This window comes from Cyprinodon tularosa, unplaced genomic scaffold (assembly GCF_016077235.1).
Source record: "Cyprinodon tularosa strain WSP-4 unplaced genomic scaffold, ASM1607723v1 ctg327, whole genome shotgun sequence".
In the NCBI taxonomy this organism is placed as follows: domain Eukaryota; kingdom Metazoa; phylum Chordata; class Actinopteri; order Cyprinodontiformes; family Cyprinodontidae; genus Cyprinodon; species Cyprinodon tularosa.
In genome coordinates this window covers 171,381-195,327 of record NW_024039038.1, presented here as the reverse complement: position 1 = coordinate 195,327, position 23,947 = coordinate 171,381, and the positions used below count along the sequence as shown (strand labels likewise).

Here is a 23,947-nt window from a genome sequence, read left to right as displayed (position 1 = left end):
TTGCATGTTTGATGTCAAGTTTAGAAGTAGGGGTCATAAGTCTACTTGTCACCTATCACTCATTCAAAAAAAAAAAAAAAAAAAACATCACGTAAAGCCTTTTAGGAATATTACATCTTCTTGCATGTTATTTGGCACATTACATGCGGGTTATTTAATTTATGTCTTAAAACTGAGTTTTACATGGAGTTACACAGACAGAGTAAGCCTGCACACATGTTTACTGTACAGCCTGAGACATTCCATCTCCGGCTGGTGAGCTCCACAGCCTAGAGGAATGAGCACAACACTAACGGTTGGTGGGGATCAAGCTGTTGAATGATTGGGAACAGTTCCATTTCCTTCTGTGGTAAACACAGCATTTAGAGCAATTAAGGCAACAGTTCGACAGCATCAACCTTTGCACTTTGTTCCTCTTTGGTAGATCTTATTTTCACATATTTTTTATCTTTCATCTCAAAACCCATCTTACTTTCAAAAAATGTATAAAAGCAATGGAATGCAGAAAGAAAGAATCGTGTAAAATGACAGTTAAGTGGTGGTGTAAATGCCAATAGTATTATTGCTAAAAATCAGCTTTTTTGTCATTTTTCCACACCACTGTCTGTAGCTTTTATGAGTGTCTGGACTGAAAAGTAGGAGCAAGGGCAGAAAAGAATAGCTCCATAGCAGTCCTAAAGCAACACATAGTGCAAGAAAGGCTTACAGTTTCTTAATAAAGTATGTGCATCCCTGAAAATGTAAATTTTTTCTTAAATACATTTGTACATCTTTAGTTTGGTACAAAACCTAATTTTGAGGAAACCATTTTGAATTGGAATGATAATTGATTTCAAGTTGTTAATAATAAAAAACAGTTCTTCATGTGTGTTGTGATTTAATATTCAGACGGCTTTTTTTCTTAATACTGCTTCATAAAATGCAGTCCAACCATCTGCCACGAGAAATTGGTTTCAATAAATATACATGGGTTTTTTAAGGCCTTATATTAGCTGCAAAACATTAGTTAACGTGGATACCAAGGAAAACAGATGATAAGTAAAGGAAAAAAGTAGTGGGAAAGTTCCAAAGGGTTTGGTACGGTGGCTGACAGGTCTAGAAGCACAGGCAAAAAAATGAGCTGCAAATACATCTGTGATGCCATCTCCAAAACACACAAAAACAAAAAAACAAACGCAAAAGAAAAATGCAAACAAAAAAGAAATGAGCAGCAGACTCACAGTAAATGGCAAAACAAGTTAGAAACATATGCATGATACAAACTGCTAAAAATGCAAACGCATACAGCAAATGCAATAGAAATGCTGCAAAAAAAATGTGTAATAACTAAAAAGACAAGCAAAACACTACAACCAACAAAACAATACGCAAACACAAAATCCTGCAAGCTAAAACTAAATGCTGCAATCACAGAAGAAAAATGACACAAATAGCAAAAACAACAGCTAACAAGACGAACTAAGAACAAACCATATCGGACAACATTGCTACTTATACATGATACCATATATAAATATGTTGTTACTCTGTAATACTGTAAGTCTACGTGTTTGAATATGATATGTAAAATAAAGAACCTTTATGTATTTTGTACATACTATCAAATTAGAAACTATAAGTATGTGTTTTCTATTTAAACTTTAAGTGAATGGTTTTAAAGTATAATGATATGTTAAAAAGGCCTAGAAAGTCCTAGTCAAGGTTAAAAACCAAATATAAATGGGAACCCATGACTTTGAAACTGATATTAACATGTGCTCTACATCTTATGTCACCAAAGTTTAGCTACTTTACACAGAAAACAAATAAATCTCTCCAGATGTGCAAAGCTGATATAAACATACCAACAAAACCCTGCAGCTGTAACTAAAATTAGAGGTGGTTCTAAAAATTAGTGACTAATGCAGGATTGATTACAAATGATTGAGACACTTGGACGGCCATGATAAGGTCCGTAGGTATCAATACTTTTGCAGTTTTGCAGAAAATATCTGAACCCTCACTAGAAATCTTTTTTCGATAAATATACTGTAAAATGTCGGGTAGAATTTCAGGTACAAACAAAACCTCTGGAAATACCACATTTCATTATCCCATTTCAACATTTTTTATTGTCAATAAAGTGTTTGGATGAAAAATAATCATGTTTTAATAGAATGAGATTTTAAAACTCATACCATATGCTTCGCCGTCATGGGAAAAAAAATAAAACAAGGCCTTCTCCAATCCATTTTATTACATTTTTATTTTCAACTCCCTAATTGGTTTTTCTTACCCCTTAAACTGTCCTTAGTCCTCATAACACAAAAATTACTGCCACTTAATTTGTACATTCATGGCAGATGAAGATTTTCTGTTGTTCATGGAGGGTTTGTCCTCCATAAAGTTTTAGTACCTTCAGCTGAGCTCTCAAGTGGCCTTCTCACAGACAACCTTGGGTAAAATATGGACCCCACACAAATGAATACAACCATAAATCCACAAAGCACACAAACAGATTCAGAGTAATGTGACCCTCTCTGTCTATCTAAAGGACCAAAAAGCCTCCAATGCCTGCTAAAAGAAAAAGAAAAACACACTCTTGAACCACACACACACAAATGCAGAATTTGCATTAAAAACCTCCCTTAACTGCATGTAGAAATGCAAAGTTACTGATATCATAAATTGTGCTTTCTGCTGCCATGGGAGTCTGGCAGTCATGTCATTTATGATATCTGTAGAACTGCAGTCTCTGGAGGACAGTTTTAAAAATCATTTTTGTATTAAAAATCATTGCTCATTTCGATATCGGCCTTGAGCTCCTCCTCAGGGACTCATGCCCTGAGGGAACCATGTGTGGGAACTACTGCCCTAAGGGATGGGTTAAATGCAGGGATGGTTTTCTTTGCAATTCCCCCATAAAATAATCCCAACCAGGGTTCTAGTCAGAGCATTTTAGAGAAGCAACCTTGCTACACTGAAATGCATAAATTAGGCTGATTGGTTTGATTTTTTTATCAGCACATTAGCCGTTTGATTGACATCCTTTACCTAGGACTACCTCTGTTCTGTACATTTTAACATATGCCTAGTAACTCTAAAAGTTGTCTAAGTAAACTAAAATTAGGCCGACACTGTAAAATCTGATGAGTGTAAGGGCTGTAGAAAGGGTTTTAAAAACATTTTTCTTCTTTTTTTGAGTAACCTGTTTATTTGGCAGCAGTACAATAACATAGATCACCAGTCCTCCTCAAGCCCTTCAGAATCATTCTCAGTTTCAAGGCCAAAATAATACCAAAGGGGCTCTTCTGTCAAGCTGACCTAGCCGATAATCAGGCTGCTTTTTATTTTCTACCCAATCAAATGCAGCATCATTACTGTACCAGTGTGTAACCACCACATCCCCTTCCTGCATCTGCAAGTGCATCAAAGCAACATCTCAGGGGATCAGTCTGACCGTTTAAAAATTAAGGAGAGCTACCACAGTGACCTCCCAATATGGTTAAAAGTTTGAAAGAAATAGGAGTGGGCTTGATTAGTAAAGAGACTGAAAACAAAGAAAATATTGGTGCTAAAAAAGAAAAATGGCTTTGCTTTACCCCACCAGCTATGATCATAAAAATCCCTGACTTAATAGGTTATTTCATTTACACTACACAACATCCTGACACATTGTTCACTCAAATCAAAACCATTTACCCGTCACTTCCACACACCAAGGTAGGTATGTTAATGGTGTCTGAGACAACATAAGCAGGTAACAAATGTCAACAATTAAGTAGCTACCATCATAGATCAGGGTTTTTGTCATTGTATTAGTGAAATGCATGCAAATGTTTAGTAATGAAGCAATACGCTTGAGAGACATTGCTTGCTTCACCCATGCTCTCAACTTTGATCGAATAGCCCTATCCCGAATTACCCATTTACCTTTTGTGGCTTACCGTCTCTTGAAAATATCATTAACTCTCTGCTGAACAATACTGTATGCATTCCAGTGTGTGAATGAAAATACATTTGATGAGCTTCAAAATTATTACAATTTAAGCAACACTAATTATTAGCCACTAGGGGCCCTAGACCTGTAACTTACAGGTTTAGTGCCCCTGGAAGTAACGTGCGACACTAGAAATAAACAGTGTGCTTTCTTTGTTTTGGAGACTGATGTTAGATCACTTTGGACCAGCAGATTGAGAAATCATGGAGTTAGAGTGAAAGGCAAGGCAGCATTCACACCACTAGATTAAATATTTTATCAGAGAACCAAAACTATGTTTGATCAGGTATTAGTCATATCTGTTGTGTTGCCTAACACAAATGTTAGCTTAGTTAGCTCTCATGCTTAAGGGAAGCTTAGACTGACGTAAAGCCATGCTCTGGGTCACATGACTCATCCAGTGATAGATCCAACACTCTCAAGTTACATATCCAAGACTTTCATAAGAGCATCATTATGTGCTAAGTGCTTTATAATGACCTACTGTAAAATAATCTTTTTATATATGTCACTTAAGATAATACTTGAGTCAATATACAATACTGTCCCCTAATTGTATTTAATTGCATGGAATAAGGAAGGTTTTAGACCTTTGAGGATGACCTCTAGGTCGTCTCTTAGGATGTCGAATGTGCTGTATCTGGAGCTGGTCTCTGGGATGATGTTCTTTTTCAGCCATCCTCCACAGGCATATTGATAGAAGTTGTCACAAGGGTCCACAGTGGCATCCATGTTCTCAATGAGGCGAGATGCTGCAGGAAAGAGTTAGAGGTCAAGAACTGAGTGTAGGGGGAAAAGTACAATTAAATAGTAAAGTATGAGCTAAAAAAGCCCTATAAATTACAATTCAGTTCTGCCAGAGATACTGTGAGTACTGCATTAAACCTTACAAACTGAAAGCTCTGTAAGTAACAACAAAGGAGCAGCAAGGTAGATAATAGACACAGACAAGAGTAGCCAAAACGTTAACAATTAGCAATGACATCCAAAATGGTTGCTGTTATTGCTTTTCGTGTTGCCTAGAGTATCTCAGTTTTAGGAATAAAATCATAGAATTATTTTATCCCTAAAAATTGCTTTAGGCAGAGACTTAATGAATTACTGCTTATGTTTAACACCTGCAGGGGAATTTAGGCTGGTAAGAGCCGCTCGCCAGGACCATAGCTAGCCTCGCCAGCCAAGGTGTAAATCAGTCTGGTGAGGCTTAATACTCTCAGATTCCCTGCTTATTTTCCCATTTGACGGGTCCTCCATTGCAGCGCAGAGCTGCACACCATTACACACAGGTGGTATTCAAATGTGCACAGCAATCAGTGTGCATACTAAACAACTTGTTACATTTATGTTATAAATTTGTGGAACAGGCGTAACTTTGAGAAGGACTAGTGTGGACATGTCCCCACCAACTTTGCCCTGGCGGAGGCAGTCACCACCAATAAGTTCTGCATTTTTCTCCTTTCCGCTCATTTACCTTAGCTGCACCCAACTCTGGTAACTAGAGTTGGGTGCAGTTATCTGTCTTCTGAGCATTTTGGGTCAGTGTTTTTTTCCTCTCTTGCGCTGCTCCCGAGTCCCGCCTATTGGTCTAACATCATCGGATCTGTCCCTTTGAGACATAATATTATTGGGGTCGCTATTAACTGCGTACATAGTAGCTACGTGTTTGGAGGAGAGACACACAGTAGCACTCATTGAATTTAACAGGCAGCTACTTCGATATATGTTTAAGTATAATATAGAAGACAGGTTGGTTGAAAAAATTAGAAATGTCACAGAAAAATCAGTTTGTCAGACATACCGAGCTTTTTCAGCCAAAAATGGCAACAAATTGTAAGTTTATACAAGTTAGTATTAAAATGCAAGAAGCTTAAGAAAAAATAGTTAAAATACTGTGCTCTGTTTCTGTTTCTAGATATATTTAAATGTTCAGAGTTTCTCTGGCATCATTATATTAGTAGACAGGTTCATAAATCTGTTTTAAGCAGAGCAAAGAGACACAAGTAGGAACAGCTGCAGATTTAAAGTTAATAAGATTTACTGGGATATGCAAAATGCAATAAAATATATCTCAAGTTTATCACAAATTTTACAAGAAATTAATATGTAATGCCATAATTAAATTCAACATATCTTCTTGTCTTTCGTAATTTAGCAAGATTCAGAAATAGCTGTGCCAGCCAACCCAGAGACAGCCAGTCTCACAGGACACAGACTTAAAGTTAAGATATGAGAAACTATTATAGATATGGTTATAATTATATAATAATTACTATAAGAATTAAAGAATACATAATAGAGTTAAAAGTAGTGTATAAATTATTTTTGAAATATAATAACATTTATACATAGACTATGGCTGTTGACAATTTGTGGGACAAATTTCTAAATTTGATTTTGTCACTTGTGAAGAAGGATAATCACTGGTGCAGCTTAAAGGGAATCCATCCATCCATTCATCCGTCATCCATCCATCCATCCATCCATTCATCCATTCATCCATCCATCCATCCATTCATCCATCCATCCATCCATTCATCAATCCATCCATTCATCCATCCATCCATCCATCCATCCATCCATCCATCCGTCATCCATCCATCCGTCCATCCATCCATCCATCTATCCATATTTCCATCATCCATCAATCAATCCATCCGTCCGTCATCCATCCATCCATCCATCCATCCATCCATCCATCCATCCATCCATCCATCCATCCATCCATCCATCCATCATTTTTGCATACATTAATGTTTTTGAGCCCTTTATAAATAATGCACTAACAGGCATTTGTGTGTTGTGGTACTCTTGTGCTCTCAAAAATAGGGAAGCGTTCAATAAATATATGTTTGAGCTCATTTCTGGAAAAGACAAAACACTATTGAAAGTGCTCGGGTTGAGTAACTTTAAGTCTATTAGCCACCACCTGAGTGTCCCCACCAACTTTCCTCACAAAGTTACATCCTTGATTTGTGTCACCATTTCCCTCCGACTCCAAAAAGTGTGTATTCGGTAAGCATGGGTACAGCACATTCAGATAGATAGCACATTTTCATTCAAAATATGTTTTTTATAGATCATAACCTTTGTTTGGATAGCGGCATAATCAAGTTTCAGGTCCCATTTTGTTTGCATGCAAGCTTAATAAATGAGAGCTCTGGTCATGAAAAAACCCTAAATAAAACTCATACATGAAAGACATGAGCCCAACATTAAAGTTTGTAACAAGCACCACATTTAATGAGGTGTTTTCAGCAACTACCTCAGCCGGTGGCTTTACGATGCCTCCCATGTTACTAATTGGTACTCTGACATTTTGGGGAAATATGCTTAATCATTTTACACCAAAGTGTTCAGAGAGAAGATTAGCTCTGAACTTGTTAAAGGATGAAAGCAGCAGCTGATCAGCTGAATGCTAGAAAATGGGAAAGCAGCTAAAAGGCTATGTGATTAGAGTAACCTAATCCTTCGACAAATCTAAAGAGCCAAAAAGCTCATTTCAGATAGTACTAACAGAGAGCTTAATTTGTTTATTCTTTTGTACTGTAACTATTCAAATGTAGAAAATATATGGATAAATACTAACCATTCACATAGATTATTTCAATTAATCTCACTTATCTTATTGGATATACAGTAAGACATGTTTTTTATTCAGTCATTTAAATGGAGTCAGGCTACCTTTTTCTTTAATTTCAGACTTTTTTCAAAGCCTGTTGCTTAGAAAACCTATTTGTAAACCTTGGTATTGATCATACTGTAGGTCTTAAAGTTTAGATAAAGCTAAACAATTCAAACATTTAACTAGCACAGTAGTGAGATGGCAAATGAAAATGTACAGATCATCTATAAAGTTTGTTAAAACACTTTCTGCTCTTTAATGAAATAACAATCAATGGCAACTATAAAATAAATAAAAAAGTGTCTTTTATTTCTTTTTACCAAAACATTGTTTTCTGACAAGTAAAATCTCAACATTACAATTGCTCGGTTAAAACAGCCTACTAGCAGTAATTGGGTCTTATTCAAGCACCAGCAGCGGAAATATGTTAGGTGTTTTTGAGCTGCAATTAAATTACTGACGGGTGCTCACTCTGGGATCCCTTGTGACAAGACTGTCTATCAAAACTGACTGAATTGGGACACCAAGACTGCAGAAATGATTCAGAAATACATTGGCATCTGTTGCTGAAAACTGGCACCAAATATTTTTGTTCTTTTTACTTATGTTAGTGTTCATAAACCTACCAATAAATATATTACATATGGACCGGACAGGTTTACTTTCATCAAGTGATTAAATATTTTTTTAAATAGCCTTTTTTTTCTTTTTCTTTTTGTTCAGCAGTGTTGTTTACCTTCAGACTCTCTTAAATCACAAACACTGATCCTAATAGAAGCAAATGACACTTGGAGTGCTTTAAGAGTGGTGCCTGGCTCGTTTTTCACCTGTTGGATGAGTCACCCTTGGAGTGGCCCACCATCCTCCAAGGTTTACAACTATTCCATGTTGTCTCCATTTGTGGATAATGTCTATCGCTGTAGTAAAATACCAAAGCTTTACCCTTTCCAGACAGAGAAACATCGGGGACAGATGATTGACAGATTGTAGCATAAGGTGCTGTGGTTGTGGTTTGAGATATTTAAGTCTGCTTTTTGTTGAAATGATTCTGCCAGTTCTTTTAGAGTAATCATCTAATTTCAACATGTTTTTCTGTCTGAAGGTAATAACATTTTAGATTAGCTCAGCAAAACTAGGATTTAAAAGCGATAAATAATCTGAGAGGGGAGTTTAGGTAGATGGCAAAGAAGAAACCCTGAAAGACTGGGATCTCTTTAACAAGAATACATTTATATATCAAAATATCAGTGGAAACAAGCGAAGCCCTGGTTAAAAGTTACAACAAGAGTTTGACTGCTGTAATATATATTGTTATACATTTTTTTGATTACCTTTAAAGCAGTATCAGTACTTTTCAACATGCTTTTCTAAAAAAAAAAACATATAAAAATTAAACTTTACTCGTACTTTGTTTTAGTACCTTTGACAGATTTCCCTATAAAAAAGGAAAAAAAAATTGGGGATAGATACATTTAAAATTTGACAATGATATGAATATTGTTAGGCTTAGAATGTGGGTGTGAAACATGCATAATAATAGGTCTATTATGTCAGTTTCATCATGGCTTTGACTGAAAGAGAACATGTTCAGATTATGAAGAGACAGTTTTCTGTAAATATGTCATAAATGCTTCTGCAGCAGTTTCATTTCTGCTTGGCTGTCTCCCTCTAGGAAAAGTCAAAGGCTTCAGCGTGAAACAATAGAGAGAAAAAAAGCAAACAAACAGAAGCTGCTTACCTGACTGCGTGCAATCAGCTGTCGTGCAAATTTCATCTGCAAGAGAATGGAAAACATATTTTCATTACTCAGTGGGTGTTTCGCACTCATTAATTATTACATCTAAATAAGTCCCCTCCTTAGTTTACTTTCTGCTTCTCTTCTTTTTTTAAAAGTAATTTGTCACACATATGTACAGTAGGCAAAATGAGTCCTATTTACTGCTTTCACTCTTTCAGAAATGTGTTATTCGAAGGGAATCTGGGATGTACTGACACACCAGCAGAGTGCAATCTGACCTTTAATATACCCCTCCATGGGTTACATTTTAATGAACTCAGTGTGAACATGGTTGAGTGTACACATGGCGACAGACGTGGGCAAACCATTTAGCATTCAATTTCCTGACAAAGCAGCTTACTCATTTATAAAGCACAAGACAGCAAAAATTAATAATAGCTCAACACACCCACAAAAACAGACAGACTCCATCAAACTTAATTTGATAACCCTTTCTGTCAGGATTCTGCAATCATGACCGGCTGAACTTTGTCAATAATTAATCTATACATCACCTGCTTGTGATTGCTGGTACTCAAACTCTGTTTGGCTGCTTATTTTAAACTTGAATATGGAAAATCAACACATCAAACTTTGACATTAAACTAAAACAGGAAAAAAAGGTTTGAGCCCCGCTTCTCAATTTCCCATTTGTCATCTTTTTTTGAAAAATGTCAAATGCATAACATTTTCCATTAAATATGCCAAGAACAGTTCTTAAAATTAAGCCTACATTTAGTAATTTGAGATAGTGTGTGAGTCATGCAAACCTTTTAAATTGAACCTTCGAACACACATGCATATTGTTCTTCCTTTTTTTATTCTGTGCGAGACAGTATTGTAGAACTGTACTTAAAAGCACACAGCTCAAGTGCAAGTGTGTTGTATGGCAGCAAAAGGACAGCTCTTCTGCATGCGCATTTTTACTTACCGTTAACCATGAAGTGAAAACCCTGAATGTCCTTCAAAAAATCCTTTCAGCTACAAGTTTCTCTTGTTTTGCTCACACAGTTCATCAAAAAATAATAAAAAAAACAACTTGTTAATTGTCAGTGATAATCCTTAATCATAACACTCACCAGTCTTCTGGGTGGCAAAAAGGATGATGAGGGCAACGATAACAATGAAGAGCAAAGAGACAATAGTAATGAGGCCAATTTCCAGAGAGGTCCAGCGGGGCTTCTTTGCCGATTTCGGGGTACTGGTTTCTGTCATTCTCAGGTCCTCTCTTTCACCACCCAGCGGTATCGACTCACCTAATGGGGGAATACAAAACAAGTAAATGAAAAAAAATTGTCCGAGAACAAGCTTCCTGTTACTATTACTAAATAGAATCCTGTTTGCATCTGTTTTCTCTATGATTGCTTAGCATCACTTCAAGAGTCATGCAAGCCTAAAGACTTTAACAGATCCTAAATGCAAGCTATTTAATGCTGCAATAGACAACATGAGACCTTAGCTAAATGGCAAGGTCACCATCACCAGGGAAACCCAAAATATGGTTGGGAAGTGTGTTGAAGAACAAAGAAATGAGTCCTCTTACACAGTGGGCACAAACCAGGACTTCAAGGTGGATTTATACCTGCAGAATAAGTAATGCGATGTCTGGCATCTTTTGTAATCTTCTCAGTAACCATTGAGTTGCAACATTAACAGTCTGACAACAGACATGTTGGATTTTTATAATATGTCTATTCTTTGGCAGAAATGGGCCCACATTAGGTCACATGTTAAGAAATATTTTCAAAGTTGTGTCACTGATTAGGAAAATAAACGAAACATTTCCTAAGTTTTGCTTTTAATATAACAACATTGACAACGTGTTAGAACCTCTGCATTTTAACTGGATTTCTAACTAGATTTGTAATTTGTAACCTTTGTATTTGTAACAGTGTGTGCATTTGGGTAGCATAGTGCTCCTCTTTCCCCAATGGTTCCAGCACACTGCTTGTAAGTTGCCTTAAGGAAAGTTACTAAACTTTCCTACATAAACAAGAGAGAGGAACATTAATGTTTGTGAATTGTACATTCTTAAAAAAAATGGTAAGCCACAGCATGAAAACTAAAGAAGAGTCATCAATTATTTATATTCAGTAGGTAAGGTTGTTTTAAAAATGCAGTTGGTTAGCTTTGACTAACAGGTCAGCCAAGTCTGGCAGATAACCTTACTAGCAAACCATTTAAAGCTTTGATATATTTGATTTTCTTGTGACAAAGAGAAGCAGAGCACCCTCTACAGCAGTGGTTCCCAAAGTGTGGGGCGCGCCCCCTAGGGGGGGCACAATGCCATTGCAGGGGGGGCGCAGGAAGCGGTATGGATGAATGAAGAAAAAAAAAAAAAAAAAAACAGTGCTTGCTTGACTGAGCATAATGGACAGTTGTGACACTGCAACCCAGATTTGAGAAGATCTACAGCAAAAAGCAGGCTCACTACAGCCACTGAAAAGATGGGAGGATTAAAGTACAAAGAAAAAACTCTCAGGGAGCTGTTCAATGTTTTCACTCCATTTTGCACAGAGGCTTTTTTAATGTATTGATGATAGCAAAGTTAAATATTGTTACAAATAAAAAAAAGAAATATGTTTAAAATAACACAGACAACAAAGAATCCTCTTCTAATCTACATTATAGAACTATGAAAAAAATACAGTTACACAAAAGTGTTCCACTGTAAAGATGGTGTAGTTTGTTTTGTTGCAACCTGTGTGAAATAAACTTCAGTGGAGTTTGAAAACAAAATATGTGTATAGATTTACTATATCTGGTTGAACGATGTGTGTGCCCAGTTTATTCTTTTTTTTTTTTTTGGGGGGGGGGGGGTTGTGGGGGGGGGGGGGGGGGGGGGGGGGGGGGGGGGCCTTTGGATTTATTGTAATCCAAAGGGGGGCCCAGAAGAGAATCTTTGGGAACCACTGCTCTACAGATTTGGATGTTAAATCATCATTTAATCAAGAAACTTTTTTCTAATAAGATAAAAGGCTGTTCTCTAAAGGTGATGCAGCTACATTCAGTACAAGATAAATGTTTTTTTCACTATCTAAGCTTTCCATCTATCTTTTAAACAATTGAAAACACTCATTGAGAAAACGTGTATTGACATTAATATTTCCTATAGATGCTTACTTTTTTGCAAGTATTCACTTTAAGTCTGATGTTAGTGTAGGTGGTTAGCTTCAAGTCCTTAAGCGCAAGAGGCTACCTTTCTATAAATAAATTTTAAGATTCTCTATCAGATCAATTCCAGAGACTGGGCCATCCCAAGCATTGATATGGCTTGCAATCAGTAGTGACATATAGGTAAAATTGAAAGATCAAGTTAAAACGCTAATCTGCCAGGGGTATACATTTGGGCTATAGAACTATTAAAATTGTATGCATAACTGTGAATAAATCTATTTTAATTGTAATTATTATCATATAATATTCATTTAATTAGAAATAATTGTTCCTTGTTGTGTTTTAAATAAAGTCATTTAGATCATCTCCTTCATGAACCACTACCCTAACGTGGTTTAAGGCTTTCAGTGCTTGGATGACTCCAGCAGAAATTTATGGTGCCTGTTAGGGTATCCCAGGGCAAACAAGCTCTGGATGATGACCAGAAAAAGAACCTTTTGAAGTCCACATCAACAAAGCAAGTGACCGCACCCACTACGGCCCTTACCCTGGAGCTAGATCTGGGGTTGGAGTTCATTAGTGAGCACCTGGAAGTCACAACCGGCTAGAAATATTCTTGCAATCATCTCTTTTCTATGCACAGCCCGGGCTCCAGAACCCAGCTCCTTACAGGAAACTGGACTCTCCTCTACTCTGGAGTGGCCCTTGGAGGGCTAAGACTCAGAATCTGATTTATTGCCAAGTAGGTTTGCACTTACAAGGCATTTGACTTGGTGTTGATGTTGCAGACAAATTAGGTTATATATACAGAATTCAGAATCAATATACTATACTACACTATATATATAGTATACAATATGCAATATATATACAATATATACTATGTACAATATATAGTATATAGCCATATACTATATCCACAGTAGACTGTGAGTTAATGTAACGCAGAAGGTCTGGAGATGCTACGTTCTAGGTCCTGAATTGGGAGGGAGAGAGGCAGTGTCAGCGTCACGGGGGTCTCTAGGCCTTGTTGATAAGGCTGGTAGCGGATGTGAAGAAACTGTTCTTTTGCCATGAGGTTTTGGTCCTCATGGACCGCAGCCTCCTGCTGAAGGGGGTGTCCGAAATAGTTTGTCGCTGGGTGCGAGATATTAGCCACAATCTTCCCTGCACGCCTAGGAGTCCTGGAGGCGTAGAGATCGTCGAGGGATGGAAGATCGCAGCCAATCACCTTCTCTGCAGACTGGATGACACGCTGCAGTCTGCCCTTGTCCTTGGCGTTGGCACCAGCGTACCAGATGGTGATGGAGGAGGTGAGGATGGACTCAATGATGGAGGAGTAAAAGTGCACCATTATTGTCCTTGGCAAGTTGATTTTTCTTTAAGCTGCAGCTGTAGCTGAAGTACATCCTCTGCTGAGCTTCTTGGTGAGGGAGTTGATGTTCAGCTCCTACTTTAGGTCCTGTGAGATGATAGTTCCCAGGAAGCTAAAGACTCCACAGTGTCAAATGTGGAGTCACAGAGGTTGATGGTGATGGCTGGGGCTGAGTTCTTCCTGAAGTCCACAACAATCTCCACTGTTTTTAGCAGGTTGAGCTCCGGGTTGTTCTCCTTGCACCAGGTGGCCAGATGGTCAACCTCCCACGAGTAAGCAAACTCGTCACCATCAGAGATAAGTCAGATGAGATTGATATTGTCTGTAAACTTCAGAAACTTCATAGACTGATGACTGGAGGTGCAGCAGTTGGTGTACAGGGAGAAGAGCAGAGGCAAAAGAACACAGCCCTGGGAGGAAGCAGGGTTGATGAGCAGTGAATAGGAGACATGTTATCCCAGCTTCACGTGCTGTTTCCTGTCAGCCAGGAAGTCTGTAATCAACCTGCAGGTGGACTCAGGCACACTCAGCTGGAAGCGCTTCTCCTGAATTAGAGCTGGGATGATTGTATTAAAGGTAGAGCTGAAATCCACAATCAGGGTCCTGGCATGGGTACCTGCGGAATCCAGGTGCTGGAAGATGTAGTGAAAGGCCAAGTTGACAGCATTGTCTGCAGGCCTGTTGGCTCTGTTGGGAAACTGTCCAGGAGGGGGTCAGTGATCTATTTGAGTTGTGAAATCACAAGGCGCTAAAAGGACTCCATAACCACAGAGGTCATGGCGACGGATCTAAAGTCATTAAGTCCTCTGGACATTGGCTAAGGTGAGTCTGCATGGCTCCCTTGAGTTTAACGGTTCATCCAGGTGAATGAGAGTGTTGTATAGAGTGTGTATCTTTAAAAAGGGTGGAGGACTCTGTGCTAAAAAGCACCTCCCTGGTGCTTTATAGCAGTCCCAAAGGGCTTCATTGGAAGGAACAGACCTCCAACTCTGAACACGAGAGATGTTTTGCTATTGGACCTCTGTGCAAGTCTTAGATTGTCCATACTAAATACCATGTCAGAGCATAAGAGTGTCCATCTGTGCACTTGGCATCAGAGCACCCTAGAATCAAGGATTGACTTTGTAGTCATATGCTCTTCAGCTTGGACATTTTAGATAAGAGAGGGGCAGAGAAGTCAACCAAGAAGAAAGATGAACAAACTTGGCAGGCCCTAGTGAGTAATTACATGTTTCAGGTACAAGGTACATTTCTGGATTTATAGTTTGGTCTGCAGTTTTACCCTGGCCTATGGTCATGAAATCTGGATTATGACCAAAAGTATAAAGATTTTATTACAAATGGCTGAAATTAGCTTGCTTTGAAATGTGACCAAGCTTAGAGATATGAACAGGAGCTTGACCATAGTAGAGCTCCGCCAAATTAAAAGAAGTCAGCGGAGGTGATTCAGACAGCTGTTTTGCATGGCCCCTGGATGCTTTCTTAGGAAGTGTTCAAGGCTCTCCCCACCGGGAGGAGGCCCAAGAGAGGGCCCATAACATGTTGCAGGTACTATGTCTCTCAGCTAGCTCCATATTGCCTAAGGCTTCTATGGGAGAAGCTAGAGGAGTTCTTTGAGGAGAGGGAAGTCTGGAGGTCTCTGCTAAGACTGCTGCCTCTGCAGTCAAATCCAAAATAAACAGAAAACAATGAGGACAAATACAAGCACTTAGATCATATAATACCTTTGGACTGTTTCATGCAAACACTGTGAAATAATGCAAAATTGTTGTATTGTACTCATTGGTATACTATCAATATCTTATATTGTTTGATGCCTTGCATCTCACAAGATATGTAAAAAATTATGCTTTTCAGTCCACCCTTATAACTTATTTTTTCTTGTAGAATGTCCTTTAATTTTTTTTTATTTTTGTTTTTTGCTATGAAAATATTGGCTTCATTCAGAACAACTCAACGGTACACACAACTTTAGTTATTAGTCAGGTACGAATTAGGTAATAATCAGTTCCTTATTAACTGCTTAATATGACGCTTGACCACACAAAGTCCATAAAAAATAGCTAGGCAAGAATTTGTAACAAGAACAGATGAAACAAGGTGCTGACAGGATTCTTTTTTTGTAAGCAGTGACAGGTGAAGTTTATTCAGATCCAACATGGAGAATTTCTCATCTCTTTCTGTATAACTTCTATTAGTTTCTGATTAGTTACTCTGTGTTTTCCAAATAACTTAGCAGTAGTCCGATAATAAGGCTGGGCTAGGTGTTCAAGCACAGAAAATACTAGTACTAGTACCAACTACCCATTAGTTCCTGATTACTTCCCCAGTAGTTATTCAAATGTTTTATACCTTACTGTAAATTATAGTTAATCTTATTTTTACTGGTATTCTTAGTCTCTGCAGTCAAGTACAAATGATATTACGGACAGACAGACTATGCAAGCAAACACTCAAGCGCAAAAGACAAATGCAACAGAAAAGCACTGCAAACAAAACAAAAGAGAAACAAGCTGCGAGCAGATGTAAATATAAGGCTAACAGCAAAATGAGCTGCAAATACATGTATGATGCACACTCCAAACACAAAAAAGTGAAATCTTATAAGCAAAACACACCAAACAAATAAATATTTATTTCCCAGGCAAAGGGGAAAAGTCAGATGTGGAACCAATTCATGCAGGAAGAGGTTCCATATCTGTGATGTTAAAGTTAGTTACAGGTCCAGCACCAGTAAGGTGATAAACATCACAAATTTGTGAAAACATCAAAAACAGAACCATAAAACTTTATTGTATTTTATAGTCTTATATTGACACTGGACATGCAACAAATTTTAGTTCAATTCTATAAGTGTTTTGTTTCTATTTAATCATATTTGGGTTATGATTAGAATTTGAGATGGACTCCTGTTGAACACTGCTTAACTTGTGTATGTCCATGTTCGTTTTCTTTTAATATTCTGGCCGATATACTGTACATTGAAAAATTTCAGATATTAACCGATATAATGGATATCCCATATCAGTCAGGCTCTAATAATTATTAGTTGGTTTAGGGTGAGAATGACCGAAGTAAACTTCGGAAGTAAATTTCAGACACCCTCTATTACTTAACTGCCTTAATTGTAACTATCTAGCTTTCTAATATGTAGTTACTTGATTTTGGAATTCTATCCAAGCAGAGCAAAGGACCATCAAAACACTATAAGGATGGACACTTAGTGTATAAAATCTTATTTCATCATTATCAAATGGTTTTCTGGCTTTTTAATAGGTATATAATTTGACTATGCACCTTTAATGAAAGAATGCATTTGACCATCTTATGATTCGACACAAAGAAGCAGCAAGTTTGCCTCTCTTCTACGAGAAGGGGAAATTAGAGATAACAGAAGAAATACATATACAATAAAAAGACAGAAGAGGGTAAAACTGTCAAGCATAAGATGAGAACAACTTATGTTCTTACCTTTACGGCTGTGCACTTCAGATCAAGAAACAACCCAGAAAAAAAAAAACAGACTTTTCCTCTGCTCTTTATAGGTAAGAGTTGTTTCCCTCTTTGAGCCAGGAGTGAATTTTACAAAGTGCATATAACAAGCACTCAATTCTACCTGTGAAGGTCTGGAGCCAATTAATCCCTAATCCTTTAACAGCACCACATGGATTCATGCACACAAACACTCATACATGGCCATGCACACAGCATAACTTTACAACCCTGTGCCATGAGGTGTGTGCGCAGATGGGTGGGTCTCAGTGCCAGGAGCCCAAGATGAGAACATCGCATGACCAAAGTCTCTTTTCTCCTTCTAAAGAAACAGGCCTATCATTTATGACACACACATACATTTATCGCTGGAAAATATGTTCTTGCTGAGTGTCGAATTGCCTATCATTCCTCTGCATGACAAAACAATAGACCAACGTAAAGTAAACTTTCCTGATTATGGTCATTATCTAACCACATTATTGTACACAGTCACTTCGGCTCCCTCCAGGCTATTTTCTCAGCTCTGAAAGAAGTCATGACATCAGCACAGGTCATAAGATTTACTACAGAAATGTGAAGATTGAAGGCAAGTTTACTATCAAAAGATGGGGAAGTAAAAACAGAGATATTGGAGTCATAAAAATGACAGTTGCAGAAAACAAGCTGATGTGTTAATCAAAACTTCCTTTTAGTTCCTCTGTGTCTGCAGGATAGGACAGAAACTCCATCGACATCAAAAAAGAAAAAAAACAGCTCTAATAAAACCATGTGTACATGTCAGCACTAGAGACTATGCATAATCTTCATTCACTTTTGTCGAGACACGATGCATGTAGAGCATTTGAATGTTGTTTATTGGAAAAAAGAATGTGACTATGACTATGCCAAGTCAACTGGGCAGAGTTAACTTTAAACTAAGAGAATTTCAGGTTACACATTACAAGACTATGCCAGAGACATTTTATTTTGTTCTAGTTTGTTTCATTGCAAATGGTTATTGGATATTATATATACTTGACAACTTCTTCACTCTCTGTACATAAAAGTATTTTTTGCCTGAACTATATTTTCTGTTGTTGCTTTTCAAAGATAACCTTGGTAGACACAAACTGCATTTTTAAATTAATGATTATATATATTAAGGGGGGAAGGCTGAGAAACCTGCCCTATAAAGGAACCAAATTCCTTGTAAAGAGAATAACTGCTGTGCAATACTTGGCAACATTGGCCACCATCATGACTTTGTGAGATAGGATTTACATTTCTGTGGATGATTTTAAACCAACTCTTAATTGCAGAATTGTTTCTAACTTAGGCCAACTGAATAGTTTCTGAACATAAACGGCCTGCATCATGTGAAGCATTCTGATTTTAGAATTCTGCTATTTTTTTTAATGGAGGTAACTGGCTGATCTGTATTGTTCACATCTTTTGTATATTTTATGGTAGCCTGAGAGAATACAAATGAAACTGGCCACCGTGGCTAATTCTGGCATCTTTCGTAATAAGCACTGTACCATTTGATATATAAATGTAAATTATTATCCCACAATGGGGAAATTCACTATCTGCATTGGGATGCCATTGTGCGGAGCCCGGGGAGCAGTATGGGAGGGGTTAAGAGTTTTGTTCAGGAACCAGGAGTGGAGGCTCTGGCGATCAAATCAGGTACCTTTAACCATCCCAGAGCATAAGAGCACTGCTCTAACCGATAGGCCAACATTCCCTAATATATATATATCTATATATATATATATAGATATATATATATAGATATACATATATAGATATATATCTATATATCTATATATATATATATATATATATATATAGATAGATATATCTATATATATATATATATATATATATATATATATATATATATAGATAGATAGATAGATATAGATATATATATATCTATATATAGATAGACAGATACACTATATTGCCAAAAGTATTTGCTCACCTGCCTTGACTCACATATGAGCTTAAGTGACATCCCGTTCCTAATCCATAGGGTTCAATATGACGTCGGTCCACCCTTTGCAGCTAGAACAGCTTCAACTCTTCTGGGAAGGCTGTCCACAAGGTTTAGGAGTGTGTTTATGGGAATTTTTGACCATTCTTCCAGAAGCGCATTTGTGAGGTCGCACACTGATGTTGGACGAGAAGGCCTGGCTCTCAGTCTCCGCTCTAATTCATCCCAAAGGTGTTCTATCGGGTTGAGGTCAGTACTCTGTGCAGGCCAGTCAAGTTCATCCACACCAGACTCTGTCATCCATGTCTTTATGGACCTTGCTTTGTGCACTGGTGCACAGTCATGTTGGAAGAGGAAGGGGCCAGCTCCAAACTGTTCCCACAAAGTTGGGAGCATGGAATTGTCCAAAATGTCTTGGTATGCTGAAGCATTCAGAGTTCCTTTCACTGGAACTAAGGGGCCAAGCCCAGCTCCTGAAAAACAACCTCACACCATAATCCCCCCTCCACCAAACTTTACACTTGGCACAATGCAGTCAGACAAGTACCGTTCTCCTGGCAACCGCCAAACCCAGACCCGTCCATCAGATTGCCAGATGGAGAAGCGCGATTCGTCACTCCAGAGAACGCGTCTCCACTGCTCTAGAGTCCAGTGGCGGCGTGCTTTACACCACCGCATCCGACGCTTTGCATTGCACTTGGTGATGTATGGCTTGGATGCAGCTGCTCGACCATGGAAACCCATTCCATGAAGCTCTCTGCGCACTGTTCTTGAGCTAATCTGAAGGCCACATGAAGTTTGGAGGTCTGTAGTGATCGACTCTGCAGAAAGTTGGCGACCTCTTCGCACTATGCGCGTCAGCATCCGCTGACCCCGCTCCGTCAGTTTACGTGGCCTACCTCTTCGTGGCTGAGTTGCTGTCGTTCCCAAACACTTCCATTTTCTTATAATACAGCTGACAGTTGACTGTGGAATATTTAGGAGCGAGGAAATTTCACGACTGGATTTGTTGCACAGGTGGCATCCTATCACAGTTCCACGCTGGAATTCACTGAGCTCCTGAGAGCGACCCATTCTTTCACAAATGTTTGTAAAAACAGTCTGCATGCCTAGGTGCTTGAATTTATACACCTGTGGCCATGGAAGTGATTGGAACACCTGATTCCAATAATTTGGATGGGTGAGCAAATACTTTTGGCAATATAGTGTATAAATAAAACAATTGCCATAAAACAAACATCATTATGTTACAGAATTTAAATCAATTTATGTATAACCATTGACTAGGCCAGTACAAAGCAAGAGTAAAACTGGGCAATTAATCAATAAAATTGATTACTTTTCTGTTTATAAAGATTTCATTGTAGGAAAACCTTGAATATGTTTTCTACCAATGCATTTACTGAAGAAATTAATGCAACTTTTAATGCAATTATCGATGCAATTTTTTAGCATCTATTTATCATATGTAGTATAATCATACATATATCATACTACATATGATAGTATGATATATGTATGTAGGACACAAAACAATTGTTACTTTATCACAATTGTTTTATGTCCTAGCCTGCTAAAATAACATAAAATAAAGTGTCAAAGTAACTAAATATGATTAAGTAGATGCCAAAAATGGTTGAATTATTTTTTTTCAGTTTAGCCTTAGCCCTGTGTGATATCAGTTTAATCACTATTTCTTTCTAGATGTGTACCTATAAATGATAAACTACCTGACTGTGCAGCACCATTTGCTGCAAATGTTCTTTATACTTTCATTATTTGTTGTAAGACATTGCTTAACCAGCATTTTCACAGTTTAATTTTGTTGCCCTTTTAATCAAAGCAATCTCCAAAATTGGATGATTAAAATAAAAGCTAGTGTTTGAAAGCAAAGCATGTCATTTGTCATTTTTTTTTCTGAAACTTAAGCGAGAGAAAAAAAAAAAACTATTTGGATTTGGTTAGAAAAAATTCAGAGATTAGATTTTTAAACCATACCACCCAGCCCTTAGTACAAAGGCGGACTTGCTGTTGATCTTCAGCTTATTATCCTGTTGCATAATTAATTAATGTTGTACCTGTTTATAATCCAAACTGATTAACTGTGATAAAAGAGCAACTGATCCAATATGGTCTAAGTATGGCATTATGAAATTGATTGATAAACAATGTTTGAGCCATTCGACTTTTACATGACAGATTATGATCCTCTGATGAAATCAAAGTAACTCCCAGTGACTTTTTGCTGGAAGATTAATTCTACTGAAGTCAGATGACTAAATTCAAATCATTTATCATCAAAGCCAGTGCAAAACATCCCCCTGAAAGGTCTGAACTGCATTATCAGAATGTAATGACTTAAGAAAGCCTTTTTTTTCTATTTATATAAAGAACAGACCAAAACTACAAAATGGCATAATGACTAGCACCCTCCTAAGAGTCATACTGACTCTGATTCTGAATTATTAGATAGACACCATGAAGCTGGAATGATCTATCTATCCATCAAAGCTGTATTTTTCTGGGGAAATGTCCATCAGACAAGACACTCAAGAATCTCTTGCTGAATTCTGTGGAAAGCCTCACACCCAGCATTAGGTTCAACAAACCCAATTACTTACCATGAGAATGGCTTTATTGATTCAAATGTTAACTATAATATTTAGATTCCAAATTTAATCTGAACTTAATTGTTTAATCGCTAGGATGGAAACTGAATTGTTTTAACCAGTGTTGAAACTCTATATGATTTTATTGAAATGTCTTTGTAAAGTGGTCATGATATTTTTGATGAATCGGTTTCATATACATAAGCTGAACTGAATCAGGTGATGGGTATGCTTTTAAACACTGTATTTATATCAGTTTAATTTTTATTTCAAAGTTGTTTAAAAAAACTAAATTCTATGCATTCATTTGATTTAAGACGTAATAAAAAAAATAAGTTTCTTTGTTTTAAAAGCCCCAAAAATTACAGGTAATGTAAAATGTTAATTAATTATTACCAACTGTGTTGATAATATGTGATGAATACATTTGTGTGTCCTTTAAGCGATCAGAAACTCTGCTTTTGTGTGGGATTTCTCAGCATCATATTAGAGCATAATAATAATGTGTTTAGGATGTATTCTCTTGAATATGCTCAAAAGGAGTACTGGCTGATTTTAAGCTTAAATCTATAGATCTTACTCAGAAATTGTTAGGTCTAGTAAAAGTCTGTGTTTTTTTTACTGTAGTTCTGAGAAGTCTGAAAAACATTTGCATTCGTAGGATAATGGTTTAAAAATGGGGGAGAAAAAAAAGTTAAACCTAATTTTCTCCTTATCTTCCATGTTTTATCTAACATGATAAATCTGAGACATTGGCCATAGACTTCACATGAAACCTATTATTTAACAATACAACATAAAATGCCCATGTAACTGTACATCATCATAGAAAAGTCACTTTTTTTTTAATATGCATGTGTACCTAAATTAGTTTTAGGTCAAATGTGGCCTACTTTGGATGAAGGTAATACATAAAAAAGGAGTTCTCTGCTCAGGGCATTGCGCTCCAAATTACCTCTGCGAGAAGATATGATGCCCAGAGGTGATGAGATCTAGAAACGTCCTAATTTCCTCTCATGAATGCAAGTCAAAATAACTTTCAAAGGAATACAGCACTTAATGCAGCTGATAAAGTAATAGAAGATACACAGCATGACCACCGTTTCGCAGCTCCACTCAATTCATCAAAGTGTTAAACTCCAGTGATAAAAATATCCAGCTGCAGCACACACTAAATGCGTGCCAGCCTCTCGTCTCCTGTTGCACGTTGGGAACTCCAAGGGGGGTGTCATGATCAACTAGTGCACGATGACCCGTATCACCCAACCGGCAAAAGCACGCGCGCAAAATAATAATAATAACATAATGAGCGCAGACGCGCGCGCCCCCCAACACAAAAACATAAACACTAACGCAGATGAAACCGCGTTACAAGTCCCTCTCTGTTTTCCTGCGGTGACTTACCAGAAATATCAGGAAATTTTCGGTCGATGATATATATGGGCATCACATCCGCTGATCAGATATCCATCAAATCCACAAAGGGAGCGCAAAATGCTGATCTGTCCGCCACTGATGATCTCTCTGCTTCAACCCTTGATGCCAGCCAGACACGAACCTTTCCCGCCTCTATCTTCTCCTCCTTCCTCTGCCTCTCTGTTTTAGTAATACATATTCAGATAGGACCGAGCACGCTCTCGCGCACGGATTCTCTCCCTGAAACTATCACCCGCACTGTTCCACATCTACCCAGAGAGGATCGCTGAATTAGAATGATCCATCAGGGGCGTGCGCAGCGCAACCGCTCAAGTGAGAGATCCACACACGGGTGGAGAGGAAGGGGGTCCCATATTTATGAAGCCTGTGACAGACAGTTTTATACAGCGAGCTATGCAACCCTAAAGTTCCCTTTCTTCTAGATCATTACCTACTGCAACAAAAGGTGTTTTGTAGAGTTACCGTCTGTTGGAGATAAACTGCACCAAGATGATTTTTCAGGCTCAGCAGTGGGACACAGCCTTGAGGCTCTGTCCTCAAGGGCGTAGGTTTGATCTC

At 37.7% G+C, this 23,947-nt stretch overlaps 1 protein-coding gene across 3 annotated transcripts in view; it reads right to left on the bottom strand.

Moving 5' to 3' along the window:
• The window catches only part of LOC119788825 (neprilysin-like), a 60,562-nt gene extending 36,860 nt beyond the window's left edge, over positions 1–23,702 (bottom strand). The window contains exons 1-4 of one of the 3 annotated variants that reach the window (XM_038293477.1): positions 23,357–23,702; positions 10,458–10,634; positions 9,340–9,375; positions 4,570–4,731 (exon numbers count right to left, since the gene is read on the bottom strand). In XM_038293477.1, coding sequence (XP_038149405.1) covers positions 4,570–4,731; positions 9,340–9,375; positions 10,458–10,634; positions 23,357–23,399 — 418 coding nt within the window. In that variant the 5' untranslated portion in view covers positions 23,400–23,702. Of the gene's footprint in view, positions 1–4,569; positions 4,732–9,339; positions 9,376–10,457; positions 10,635–17,341; positions 17,554–22,907; positions 23,092–23,356 lie in introns of those variants that run through there. The other 2 variants (XM_038293479.1, XM_038293478.1) reach the window with 2 other exon arrangements.
• Positions 23,703–23,947: the final 245 nt, after the last annotated feature.